Source organism: Physeter macrocephalus, chromosome 11 (genome assembly GCF_002837175.3).
Source record: "Physeter macrocephalus isolate SW-GA chromosome 11, ASM283717v5, whole genome shotgun sequence".
NCBI classification, from domain to species: Eukaryota; Metazoa; Chordata; class Mammalia; order Artiodactyla; family Physeteridae; genus Physeter; species Physeter macrocephalus.
The window spans coordinates 96211264-96225553 of NC_041224.1; the positions used below are offsets into that span (position 1 = coordinate 96211264).

Sequence of the window (14290 nt, forward strand, 5' to 3'; positions counted from 1 at the left end):
CTTATAAGAGACAGTGGTAGGGGAGACACAGACACACACTGTGAAGATGGAGGCATGGACTGAAGCGATGCAGCTACAAGCCAAGGAATGCCAAGGAGTGCAGGCAGCCACCAGAAGCTAGGAGAGCGGTATGGAACAGACTCTCCCTCAGAGCCTCCAGAAGGAACCAGCCCTGGTGACACCATGATTTCAGACTTCAAGCCTCCAGAACTGTGAGAGCAAAAATTTTTGTCATTTTAAGCCACCAAGTTTGAAGGGAAGAGACGTGAGGCATGTAAGGTATGCGGATGTTTGTCATTTACTTTTACCTCATTTGATCCTGGCAGAAACACATCAACCACAGTAGCTTTTGGTTCTGTGACTGGGTGAACCAGTAAAGCGCTTCCTGAAAAATGGGGAAGAAATAAAGTTGAATATCATGATAAGAGGTCTGAAAACATCCCTTCTCTTTGTGGTTTCAAAGACCACTCAACTGAACTTCTTGAAGGTAGAGATCTTGGTGAGTTGAACCAATGATTCATCAGGGAGATGCACTGTTAGTTAGAAAAAGGACAGGTGCTCAGAGGTAACTGTATTATTACCTGTCATTAATCCTCCTATGGTATAGTAGGATTACAGGCAGGGACCCTGACAAGTCTGGCACAGCCTCATTTTGTGCATAACTGTCATCTGAAAGCACCACTGCACTTCTCTAAGTGCTTCCTTGTTTGCTATACATGACTTTGAACGTGGTGAGTCTACAACTGTGACCCAGAAGTGTGGTCCACATAGATACTCAGGTCCTCTTCCTTGGGCAGGTATCACTGGAAGCCTGTAATTCTCTTAAAGGCAATCTGGATTATTAATTTCATTTTGATCTTGGCACCACCATATGTAAAATTCATCCATTTATGAATTTGCTCTTTAATTCAACAAATATTCGTTGAGTTCCTCCTGAGTCCAAGGCACTGTGCTAAGGCTCTGGGGATGGAGTGACAAATAAGACAGACATGGTCCCCACCCTCATGAAGTTTACAGTCAGTAAAGACAGATATTAAACAAGTAATTACAAATTACTTAGAGTTAAGACAAATACCAAAAAGATGAAAGTACAAAATGGAATGAAAGTTATATAATAAGAGGGACTGACTTTGACTAATGCAGGTGGAATTAGGTATTAGGAAGCAATTTTGGTCAGGGAAATTTTCTCCAGGGAAGTAGCTTTGAAATTTGAGACCTAAGGATGAGTGGAGACAGAAAGAGATAGGTTGTTTACATTTTGGGGTTTCTACTCTTTAGAAATGGAATTCACCTTTTGGGCAACTCTGTGTTGAGCCTGGCTTCTTGACCCCATTACCCAAATGATAAACTTCCATGTTCCAAATCTGGTTAACCCTTGTTAAAGAAGAGGCCAACCAAAACAAACAAAAAGCCCCCCAAAAACCAAAACCAAAATCAAAACCAAAAAAACCCCAAAAACAAAATGAACAAAAAAACCAAACCCAAAACAAACAAACAAACAACCCTATCTTGCATATGAAATAAGCTCTTCTGAGTCTTTACCATCTGGTTTACTTTTTTCTACTTCCCTTCCTTGTGGTGGTATCATAAGGCTTAGGAGTGGACCCAGACAAGAATCCCAACTTACATCCACAAATAAAATGGGTTTATATGAAGTTAACATGTTATGTGAAGCACTGCATGACAAGAGAATAGAGCTGTGATCCTACTAATACACTAAAGATCTTGGTGATGGAATTTCTTTTATTTTTGTTTTTGGCTTTCTTGAGATTAGGGATTTTTTAGCGTTCTTACACTAGAAAATACAATAAGAAAAACATAATTAAAGTATTTATCATAACTATAATTAATCAAGAAATGCTCACCCAGCATGTATTCATCTTCCACACCGAAAGTCTCTAATTCATCAGGGAACTCTACCCACAGAGGCCTGGGGAAAGGAAAAAAGAAATTTCTTACTTCAACATCATTAGATTTTTATTATAATTCAGTCACTTACATTTTCAGTTTTATAACTATTCAAAGGAAATTGGAAAAAGCCAAGACCCTTTTTGTATGATTCATGATTTTATGAGGGCTTCCCTGGTGGTGCAGTGGTTAAGAATCTGCCTGCCAATGCAAGGGACACAGGTTCGAGCCCTGGTCCAGGAAGATCCCACATGCCCCGGAGCAACTAAGCCCGTGTGCCACAACTACTGAGCCTGCGCTCTAGAGCCCGTGAGCCACAACTACTGAAGCCTACACGCCTAGAGCCCATGCTCTGCAACAAGAGAAGCCACCGTAATGAGAAGCCCGCACACTGCAACGAAGAGTAGCCCCCGCTCGCTGCAACTAGCAAAAGCCCACATGCAACAACGAAAACCCAAAACAGACAAAATTAATAAATTAAATAAATATATAAGAAAAAGATTTTATGAGCACTTGTTATGATTACTATATATTTTTCTTATGTGAAAGAGCTATGTATTAGCTTAAATGGTTCAATGAAAGCTTGAGAATTCTGGTACCTGAAATTTCCCCTTCTTATTGTTGAGCACTAAATACTACTCTGACAGAAATGGAGCTTTGTCCAAGTCCAAATGCCTAACACGTTTGGTGTAAAACAAATTAAATGTTTGTAAAACCGAATTTTATAGTGTTGTAAAATCTGTGCCATTTTTTCATTCTGTCACTGCTTTTCATGAATCGTTAATCATTGCCTATTTAAATAAAAATAATTGGTTTTTCTTGTTCTCAAGCTGGCAACATTTTTGGAGGTTTCAGAAACTTGTGCGGGTTTTGAGTTTTGTTTTATTGTTATTGTACACAACTAACTAGGAGGCACGTGGGCTTATAAAAATCATAAAACTTTCAATATCTATGTATCTGGATATTAACCTAATGGTTCTAATATTATTTTCAATTTCATGAGGAAAAGATATTTTTTAATAAGAGAAATTTATTTTTAGTTTATTCACTAGCCTTTGTAATAATCTATTCCTTTTCTACTAAATATAACAAAGCAGTGGTCTCTAAACCTGGCTGATGTCTAAAATCACCAGGGAAACTTCTAACAAATATAGATCCCTGGAACTTAACCAAGGCATTCCTAGTAGGTTTGGTGGTATGGCCTTGGAATCTGTATTTTTCAAAAGCTCCTTGGATGATTCTGATCTGAGCCAGGCTGAGGAACTGCTAATCTAGAGGTCTTGATGTACTTACTATGTGTGTCTCCATGTGTACTGTTCTCTAACCCAGAAAGTTGGTATTCACATCCTGTCTTCAAAATAGAATCAGAATATAACTCATACACTAGGAAAAGCCCTAAGGGTAAGATAGAGCTAAGCCTGGCAGAATAAGTTGTTCTTCATGAGAGGATGCTTGTGGGTGTCGGGACGAAAAAACAACTTTCCTCTGCCCATCTAGGTTCTTCTGGCTGGTCTAAGAATTAAATTGACATGAGAGTATTTAACAGGAGAAAATCAAATTTAATTATGTACATATGAGGGGGTTCCATAAAAATATGATGCCCAAGGACAAGATAGGCAATTGAGGCTTATATAACACCTGAGAAAAGGAGAAGGGAGTGGGTTCCGGACTTCAAAGGGGAGGAAGGATATTCATTCAGAGATGGAAAAATACGTTTGGTAAACAAATGTTTGCTGGGCCATGCAGAGACAATGGGACACAGAGAGGACTTCGGTCTCCACATTCCCCCTACCATACTTAGCTCATATTCCTTGTAGATATCGCTGATGATAATGCACTTCCTGGACCAGGTCCTTTAACTAAATTCTTTTAGGCAGTTAAGGAGGAGGTTAAAAAGGAAGAATTCCTGAGCCTTTTGTTTCTTAAAAACAATCAGCCCCCAAGAATCCTCAAGCCAAAGAGACACATTTTGCGGTGGCAAGTTTTGTAGGGGAACTACATGGGTTAAATATTGGATGAATTCAGTTACAGAGTCACTTCCTTTTTCTTTTCTTTCTTTCTCCTATTTCTATCTCCTACCAGATATTAACACTTGAACCACCAAGTAGCAGGAGATCTAGTTTTTATCTTCTGTGACCTCCACTGCCTGACCCTGCTCACAGTTGGTGCTCAATAAGCTGATTGGCACTTGGTTAAACACCTGGCTTTTCTTTTGCAATCACTGTAAGCACTCCATTGCCAGTGGCTGAGGGGATCTTCTGGTAGAGATTGGTTGCTGGTGTGACTGGTGAAGCCTGTTTACCTCATGACGGGTTGGGAAGCGACGTGTGCAGAGTAGAACAGAGAATACCAGTAGGGCAGAAGGGTGTAGCGCTCTCTGATGGCTTCTTGGATGAGCTGGGTGTGCTCCTCCCCAAAGAGCCAGGGTTCCCGTCGCTTGGTGTCCTTGGTGGCATGGCCACGGAAGAAGGGCTGGTAGGCTCCGGCCTGGTACCACCGCACTAGCAGCTCTGCCTCTGGATTCCCGATGAAGCCGCCTACGTCCGCTGATTAGTCAATTAAGAAAGGCTGAGTTAGACTCCCAGGCGTCTAACAGACGATGTACACAGGTAAGATAAGGCCTTGAAGACGGACAGGGCAAAGGCGCTGTATGTGCACTCAAAATGACAGCATAAAACTGTGGCCTCAAATTTAGGGAGCACATACTAAAAAACTCAAGGTTGTTTGGGGATCTGACAGTATGCTCTTTGAATATATTTTTTTCCTGTCAAAAGGCTTTACTGCAAGATCAACATTTCTGTATGTCCTGAGCCCAGGTAATGCAGAAATTGCAAAATGTCTGCCTGATTCAATAAGTCTGTGTTTAGGGGTGGGGTGGTGGTTTGGCAATTGATTTCCTTTGAAATCAACAGCTGAAGCAAGATAAAAATTATAGAACTAAAGGGAAAGATACAATCAGAATTAGAGGTTTAGGGAGAATTTCGTGCTTATCCCTTAAGCAGGATACATATTCCTTGTATTGAATGTGGACCAATGCCATATAAAACCACATCTATCAAAAAGGGATATTAAGGTGCTCCCAGGCCCACTGAAAACAAGGAGCAGCTGGACCTGTAGCCATGCTGAGCACCTTCCATACTGGGATCTCTCACCTGCAGGGAATTGTTAGGATTAGGGAAAGGCAGCCCATCAGAGAATCTTATTTTAATTAAATTTATCTTTTCCGAGAGAGAGAGAGAGAGAGAGAGAGAGAGAGAGAGAGAGAGAGAGAGAGAGAGAGAGAGAGTGTGTGTGTGTGTGTGTGTGTGTGTGTGTGTGTGTGTGTGTGTGTGTGTGTATTTAACAGTTAAAACATGTCACAGGAGTTCTGTAAAGCTGATTTCTGATTTGCTAAATTCTTTGTAGTTCTCTCCATTTTTCTCTTTCAGGTAGAAAAGGCATGTTTTAAGAAGAGAAACTCAGTTATCAAGAGTGTCTAAGGAGGGAGCAGTAAGAGAATGAGGGAAAGAAACACTCTGGCTCACTTTCTTATGACTTTCTTCATGTCCTCAGTTCAGACAGTACACACGCAGCTCTGAAGTGTCCCCTTCACTCTCCTCCCTAGTCTGCTCTCCTTCACTCTCCTCATTTTCTCTTTCCCATGTTTACCCCTGTTTCCCATCCAAGTACTAACCAGGCCCGACCCTGCTTAGCTTCTGAGATCAGAGGAGATTGGGCACGTTCAGGGTGGTATGGCCATAGAGTATCCCTGCTGAAAACAGCTCACAAGAAGGGATTTGTGACCAGCTTTGATGAAAATACCCTCCCTTTGTATGGCTGATTGATTTTGTTCTGCAGTGGAGGCTAACAGCATTGTAAAGCAACCATACTCCAATAAAAATTAATAATTAAAAAAAAAAGAAAACACCCTCCCTTTGATTTTCTCTCACGTCAAGCTTGAGGATATCATCTTACCTCCACAAAAAGAGATCCCAGTCACGCTGAGGGTGAGTAACATAGGGATAGAAATTTTCAGGTAACTCCACTCTGCTGTGTTGTCACCTGTCCACACAGCACCTTTGGTCATCAGTAAGAAGGTATTAAAAGAAAAAAAATCACAAATCAGCCCAGGTACTCAATTTCATATTTTGATTCCTTATTTGTAATAGGCAAACCAACATAAAGGAAAACATTTCTTTCTTTTTATATATTCTGGATACAAGTCCTTTGACATATATGTATATTGCAAATATCTTCTTTCAGTCTGTAGCTTGACTTTCATTTTCTTAACAATATCTTTGAAAGGGCATAAGTTTTTAATTTCAATGAAGTCCAATTTATCTTTTTTTATTTTATTGTTCATGTTTTTTGTGTTCTATCTAAGAAATTTTTGCCACCCCAAAGTCACAAAGATTTTCTATGTTTTCTTCTAGAAGCTTTCTGTTTGTCGTAGCTTTTATAATTTACGTCTATATTCCATTTTGAGTTACTCTGTGTGTATGGTGTAAGAGTCAAGGTTCTTCTCCCTCCCCCACATGGATACTCCATGTGCCAGCACGATTTATTGAAAAAACTCCTTTCTCCATTGAATTGCCTTAGCAACTTTGTTGCTAATTATTTGATCATATATGTGTGGGACTCTTTCTGGATTCTCTATCCTGTTCCATCGATCTATATGCCTATCCGCCACACACCGCCTGTAACTCCACAAAATCCTCTATAAGAGGACTTAAGATGGTACAAGGGAGACATAATAACAGCAGCAATAACAATAGTTAACATTTACAGAGCCCTCACTGAGCCAGGTGTTACGTTGCTTTGCCTGTATTATCCCACTTAATCATTACAACAACTCTATCAGGTAAACACTGTTTAACTTTATTTTACAGTGAGGGAAATATGGCAAACAATGGATATGGTAGGATTTGAGCTCAGGCAGTCTGACTCTAAAGTCAGTGCTCTTGCGCACTGAATAGTTGATAAGAGCTTTTAAAGGTATATAACACTAAAGAGGTTCATAAAAGGAAAAAAAATCTTAGGTTACTAAGTCTAGATTACTCCTGAAACATTTTTGTCAATCTTTTACCAAAATACTTTTGGTAGCTATTTTTGCTTTAATAGTCTGTAGAAATTTTAGGCTGTCCTATGGGGAGCAAAGAAAAACATTTTCGAGGGACTTTTAAAATAGTATTCTCATAATTTCTCCTTGACTTCAGATGAGATATGTACATATCTGCATAATGATGTTGAAACCCACATGACAACATTCTTATCAAGAAACAAAGTTCATGTAAACGTTCAGATGTTTTCAGGTCTCATGTGGTTGTTCTGTTGAAAGCTCTCTCTGGCTGTTGGTCTCAGCATAGAACTTGCCACAGCAGTGTTCTCTGTAATGCCTCACTTGCTATGCTTTGGGGCAAATCGATAGCTTCACACAGAGTACTGAAGACTAGGCGGTGAGCCAATATTTAAGAGATCAAAGATTACTTAGTATGTGTATCTTCTGTTATCTTCTTTTTAAATTGGAGTATAGTTTATTTACAATGTTGTGCTAATTTCTACTGCACAGCAAAGTGATCCAGTTATACATATATATACAGTTTTTAAAATTCTTTTCCATTGTGGTTTCTCTCAGGACATTGAATATAGTTCCCTGTGCTACACAGCAGGACCCGTTGTTTATCCATTCTCTATGTAATAGTTTGCACCTGCTAACCCCAAACTCCCAGTCCATCCCTCCCCCACCCCCATTATCTTTTTTAAACTGCTGCTTTTAAGTGTTTTCATTCAAAGACTTTACTTCTTATAGTGATTAAAAGGGATACTTGTAGAGAATTTGGAAAATAGAGATAAGTAAAAAGAAGAACATTAAAATCACTCATAATCACCACAGTATTGTTACTACCTACATATATTTATTTTTTAAACAAAATCAGGATAATATATAAACATTTAGGCTTTCTGCTTTTTTTTTCTTTTATCATGATGTCACAAAAATTTTCTCATGCAATTAATGCTACTATATTAAATAGCCTTATGATAGACTATCATACGGATATACCATAATTTAATAACTATTCCCGTATTGTTGGATATTTGGATTTTCTTTATTTTTTATTTTAAGGACTAATGCTGAGTATCTCTGTACTTGAATCTTTGCCTGATGATTATATTTTGGTGTCTTCCAGAGTGCCATTGGGGCTGGTTTTCAGGGGTGGAGTAAGAGGCCTAATATTGTCTGTGGTACAATAAAGGCTGGATTCCTCAAACTAGGACCTAAGCTTCAGGTTATTTATGCAAGGCCAGGGGACTTAAAATAGCCTTCCTGCCACAGGTTGGTTAAGTTGAACTAGATCTGCATTACCTAGTAAACCGGATCCAGTTATAGATGACGCTGACCACAAGCAAAAGCTGGGTCTATTTTAAACCACATTGCTGAGTGGAACAGGTGGTTGAAGGAATGTGTTAAAGTATATTTTCTCTGGTCTTGATAAATAAAAGAGACAGGATCAGAGATGACCATTCCAGGACCTAGAGTCTGTCATACAGAGTGAAGTAAGTCAGAAAGAGAAAAACAAATACCATATGCTAACACATATATATGGAATCTAAAAAAAAAAAAAAGGTTCTAAAGAACCTAGGGGCAGGACAGGAATAAAAATGCAGATGTAGAGAATGGACTTGAGGACACGGGGAGGGGGAAGGGTAAGCTGGGACGAAGTGAGAGAGTGGCATGGACATATATACACTACCAAATGTAAAATAGATAGCTAGTGGGAAGCAGCCACATTGCACAGGGAGATCAGCTCGGTGCTTTGTGACCACCTAGAGGGGTGGGGTAGGGAGGGTGGGAGGGAGACGCAAGAGGGAGGAGATATGGGGATGTATGTATACATATAGCTGATTCACTTTGTTATACAGCAGCAACTAACACAACAATGGAAAGCAATTATACTCCAATAAAGATGTTAAAAAAAAAAAAAAAAAAGATGACCATCCCAGCAAACAGATACTCTGAAGTCCTTCCCCCAACAACTAAGTGTCCAGTTCTTCAGTGGGAAAAAAGTAACTAAACTTTATTAAAATTGGTTTACTCAGTCTCAAAGGGCAAAATGCACACTTCAGAGCACATTGCTCTCTACAATCTAAGACCTGACCTACTGAAAAGGAAGGCATCAACACAGTAGCACCATATACCATATATGGTCAAAAGAGACAGATTGCTAGCTTGTGTTTTGAAGTCTGATCATATGAACCAGTCCTTACCATATTTTTGTGATCCAGCAAAGAAAGAACGTGTAAGAACAAAGGGTCTCTCCTTCCCTTTAGATCGTTGGATCAGTCCTTCTGCAGTGGCCATTTGCTATAAAGTCAAAGGAGAAAAATTTCAAAGAGATGACTGGATTATGGCACTGTGCAGACATCCCCAATAAGCTATTTCACATGCAAAAAGTAAAAAGTAGGTGGAATGTGAAATGGAAAATATTAAAAATCTGCCAATAATTTTCATGATGTAATGAAACTACTCTAAATTCCCCTATTAAAAGAGTGAAACAATTTATCTCATTAAAATAGCAATGAAATAATAGTAAATAATAGTATTTACTTGGTGCTTACTATTGTGAGGCATTTTTATAAGATTTTCTCTAGTAACCTACACAAAAACCTCTGAGATAGTTTTCATTAATGAAAAAAAAAACTGATTCAGAGAGGTTAAGTGACTGGCCCTGGCCTACATAAGAAAATTTTCCAACTATAAAGTATTGATAGTTTACAGTTATAGCAAGAGGCTGTGTAGAGAAGTACACAGATACCATCTGAAAATCGTGCTATATGTAGCCAGCAGCTCCCGCTGGAAAACAGCAATTTGTGGGAGGCCCACAGGAACACCATTACAGTTTGAAGATAACAAAGAACCAAGGATATAAATTAGTGCAAGTGACTGCCAAGTTTTTTGGATGTGACTGGCAAATGGAAAACAATTCTACCACCTTCTATTGAGAAGGCTAAGTACTTAAGGAAGGCTTTCTACATTTAGAAATATACATATTGAAATTGTGCATCTGTGTTCTAAATCTTACTCCCCCGGTATGAATATAAGACTTGCTGTATGAGCTTCCCTGGTGGCGCAGTGGTTGGGAGTCCGCCTGCCGATGCGGGGGACGCGGGTTCGTGCCCCGGTCCGGGAAGATCCCACATGCCGCGGAGCGGCTGGGCCTGTGAGCCATGGCCGCTGAGCCTGCGTGTCTGGAGCCTGTGCTCCACAACGCGAGAGGCCACAACAGTGAGAGGCCCGCGTAACGCAAAAAAAAAAAAAAAAAGACTTGCTGTATTTAGACGTTTGTGAAATTAAAAAAAATCTGTTTTAATTGCCTTTGTTTACATATTTATACACAGCCTACTTCAATAAAAGGTTTGAGGTATTATCTAATGCCATTTACTAATGGCTCCTGTCAAGGAAGATGTTTCTTTGTTATCATTAATCAACCAATATCTATAAATTAACCAAGTTCATTATAGATGGAAAAGATGCAAAGGGAGAAATAATGAGTCTTATATTGGCTACAACCTGATAAGACCCATTGTATCAACAGTTGTCAGAAAAGACACACAGAGAAATGAACTGTACAGCATTGTTGTTAAAGCAAATGACTTTCAGCCCAAAAGGCAGGGCACATGGATCCAGGTGGCTGCTTTTTAGATGTCTTACCTGATAAAAGCCATAGATGTTGTGAAGTTCTCGGTGCTCCCAGTTACCGTGATGAATGGCATTCTTCTGCATGGTTAGTTCTGGCCCTCTAAAGACAGAGGGCTCATTCATGTCGTTCCATATGTAGAGGATGTCAGTAGATCCCTAGGAAGTCAATCTTGGTCATGATAAAACTCCTACAGTGACAAGGTTAATATGATAGCCGTCCCTATTCCTCTTTCTTACTCCATTTAATTTATTATTTGTTATGTTTATTATCTATGCTCTGTCCTCTGCTAGAATAAAAGTTCCACAGGGCAGGGAATTTTGTCTGTTTTGTTCATTGATAAATCCCAAACACCTAGAACAATCTAAATGGCAGAGGGTTCTCAATAAGTACTTGTTGAGTACTTATGAATGAAAGAGTGCTGTGCTGTACTCCCATGTTGCCCACAGGTCTGCTACGAGAGCCCCTGGAGAACCACTACAGGAAAGGTTGTGAATGTTCACAGTTAGGCTCTACATCATCCATCATCTGCTACAACTCTTAACTATGGGCAATTATAGCTGTCCATGAAAAGATTCCCCCTTCCCTCTAACACTATGAAAGGTTTGACAGCTAGGATACCCATTTGTTAGCAGGATCTATAGTTTGTGTTCTACATAGAATTGTTAGCTTTAGAGTGGGAAGGGGCTGTTGAGTCATGTAGTTAACACGGTGCTGCAATCCCTTTATAGAATCCCTGGTCTCTCAGCATTTGACTCAATAGCTACAATGACTGGGAGTCCCTCAGATAGCTCATTCCATTATTTTCTGAAAGTCTTGCTCCTTGTAACATCCTCTCACAGGGCCTAGCTTGCCTTCTGGGATACCACAGAGTACATCTGCTGCCTCCCCGACATGGTAGCCTTTCAAATGACTGGAGGAGGCTTGTATGTTTTCTTTTGAATCTTTACTTTGAATTATTTCTAATCATGTATACTTCTATGAACACGGCTATATGGGTTCCAAATATTTAATCACTTTGACTATTCTTTTTAGCACCCTCTAAGGCAGGGGTTGGCAAACTTTTTCTGGAAGGACCAGACAGTAAATATTTTCAACTTTTCAAGCCATAAGGCCTCTTTTTCAATAACCCAACCCAGCTATAGTTATGTGCAAGCAGCCTAGACAATAGGGAAACAAATGAGCAAGGCCAGATTGGCCCACGTGTTCTTTACCCCTGCTCTAAGTTATTTTCTATATCCTAATACAGGATGCTCAGAAACTAGAGTTTAGTGGTTAAGAGCTGGGCTTAGGAGACAGACAGACCTGAGTTCAAATCTTGGGTCCACCACTTACTAGACGGGTGAACTTAGCAGGTTTTTACACTTGTCCATGCCTTGATTTCCTCACCTGTGGGATTAGAGTTAATTACAATTCCAACTTCAAAGAGTTATTGTGAAGATGAAATGGTACAATGCACACAAAGTGAGTAGCATAGTGCTTGGCACACAGCACATACTCAGTTTATATCAGGCATCATTATTCTCATCACCACCGCTGATTGAAAATGGTTCTCTAGATGTGGCCTCTCCAGTTCTCTCTGTGATTCTTATAAGATTTTAAGAATTATTATTGTACCTTTTAATATCACGTTATACTTTGCAAGATACTTTCTCATATATCATTATCATCTTTAATAATATTATACAATACTATTTTATGTAAAAATTTATACAGTTTGAAAATATAATGTCTCTATTATTAAGTACTTTGATATATCATAGAGTCTATCATAATAGAAGTCAAAATCACAGCTTTTGTGCACTTGGTAATTCATATGGCACCACTCCTGGCACCACCAAGGTCTGTAATGTGGTTGGCATCCCGTCTTTTTTTTTTAATATTTATTTTATTATTTATTTATTTATTTTATTTACTTTTGGCTGTGTCGGGTCTTAGTTGCGGCATGTGGAATCTTTGTTGAGGCATGCGGGATCTTTTGTTGAGGCACGCTGGTGGCGCGGGCCTCTCTCTAGTTGTGGCGTGTGGGTTTTCTCTCTCTAGTTGTGGCGCGCAGGCTCCAGGGGACGTGGCCTCTGTAGTTTGTGGCACACAGGCTCTCTCGTTGAGGCACCCAAGCTCAGTAGTTGTGGCGTGCGGGCTTAGTTGCCCCATGGCATATGGGATCTTAGTTCCCTGAACAGGGATTGAACCTGCGTCCCCTGCATTGTAAGGCGGATTCTTTACCACTGGACCACCAGGGAAGTCCCTGGCATCCCTGTCTTTTCATACAAGTATTATTTATCAAGAGCTACTCAGTGAAGCAGAGTACCTCTATTTAATCACCTTTTTTCCTTACTTTATCCTTCCAAGTAACTAGGAAAGAGCAAAAGAATAAAAACAAACCTGATAAACAGAGAAAGCAAAAAGACTGGAATACCACTGTCTGACTTTGGGACTGGTAAAATCCAGGTAAGAGGAGAGACCTGCAGAGGCAGAGGAGTAGACAGCCTGTTAGGAACGGTGCTCCTCATGGTAAGATATTTGTAAAGAAGAATATCAGATGTGAAAGCTGGGTAATGAATGGGCACCTCACATCAAATGTAAAAGATAGCTGATACAGAGGCACGGTCTGGTGAGAAACAAATGAAGAAGGCAATGCTGGACTCCAGTGGCAATCACTAGCCCTCTCAACCTCAGCGGCCAGGGGAATGCCAATGAACAAGCATCAAGATGGAGCCTGTCCCTTACTGATGGCCTCAGACAGGCCCAGTAAGGATGGCAGATAGCCTGGAGTGACCTCTCTGTTCTTAAAGAGAGGAGAGACATGTTTATAAGTGGTATAGGGAGAAGAGGAATGCGTGCGGTTTCTCTACAGTGCATGGACTTGTGATAGAGTGCTATCATATGACAGAGTGGCGATTCCCTTTTGTCCTTGAGGAGTTTTTACCAAGGCTTTAAACTAATAATTTCCAAAATGAAGACTTCAGAGTTGTCAGGGGCAGCTGAGGTCACTTATGAAAGGCTGGGAAGTCAAAACTATGGGCTAACAGGGCAAAGAAGAATCACAGGGAGAGAGATTGCAAGATTCTTCTTCTTTCTTCCTCTTTCTCCTCCTCTCATTTTCTCATTCCCTGGCTTTTAATTTTTATTTGCTTAGGGAAATAGCATGTCACTGAGGTTTGCTTGTTAATTTTTCATTCATTCATTGACCTATAAATGTATACAAAGCACACTGTACCAGGTGTTAAATGAAAGATATAAAAGATAATACTATCATCTTTAAGGAAAGGCACATAAATGTAGCATGTGACAACTACAAGAAATTAGAAAGATGGCCATGCAACCATCATTAGTTGGGACTAAACAGTGGATAACAGGTGTGTATCAAATGACATCTTACCAGGCCAGCAGACACCTTCAAAGTCTCCCCCTTCATGATTCCTCACAAAGAAGCCCTGTTCTTTGGCCTTAGCATACACTAAGTAGTCGGGATCAATCTTGATGTGGGGGTCACTAATGACCACAAGCTGTTAGGACATAAAGGTTTAAAGGTTTCATCAGTTTTATATGAGCCATACGTTCACTCACTTGTTTTCATCATAGTTTTGGCATTCGTATTTTACTCAAAACAACTACTATTACTGAAATATTTCAGACACCAGTAAAATCCTATAACCTTTCATGGGCTTATGGGAATATAAATTGATATCAGAACCAGGCCCATC

General features: G+C 39.8%; 1 protein-coding gene across 13 annotated transcripts in view; it reads right to left on the reverse strand.

The window, feature by feature from the left end:
* GANC (glucosidase alpha, neutral C) overlaps positions 1-14290 on the reverse strand; it is an 82456-nt gene that overhangs the window by 22848 nt on the left and 45318 nt on the right. For 12 of the 13 annotated variants that reach the window (XM_028495423.1, XM_028495422.2, XM_028495421.2 and 9 more), the window contains 8 exons: positions 13966-14092; positions 12969-13048; positions 10598-10741; positions 9154-9250; positions 5863-5964; positions 4211-4454; positions 1866-1930; positions 309-385 (listed from right to left, as the gene is read on the reverse strand). In XM_028495423.1, coding sequence (XP_028351224.1) covers positions 309-385; positions 1866-1930; positions 4211-4454; positions 5863-5964; positions 9154-9250; positions 10598-10741; positions 12969-13048; positions 13966-14092 — 936 coding nt within the window. The remainder of the gene's footprint in view (positions 1-308; positions 386-1865; positions 1931-4210; positions 4455-5862; positions 5965-9153; positions 9251-10597; positions 10742-12968; positions 13049-13965; positions 14093-14290) is intronic. The other variant, XM_028495427.2, reaches the window with a different exon arrangement.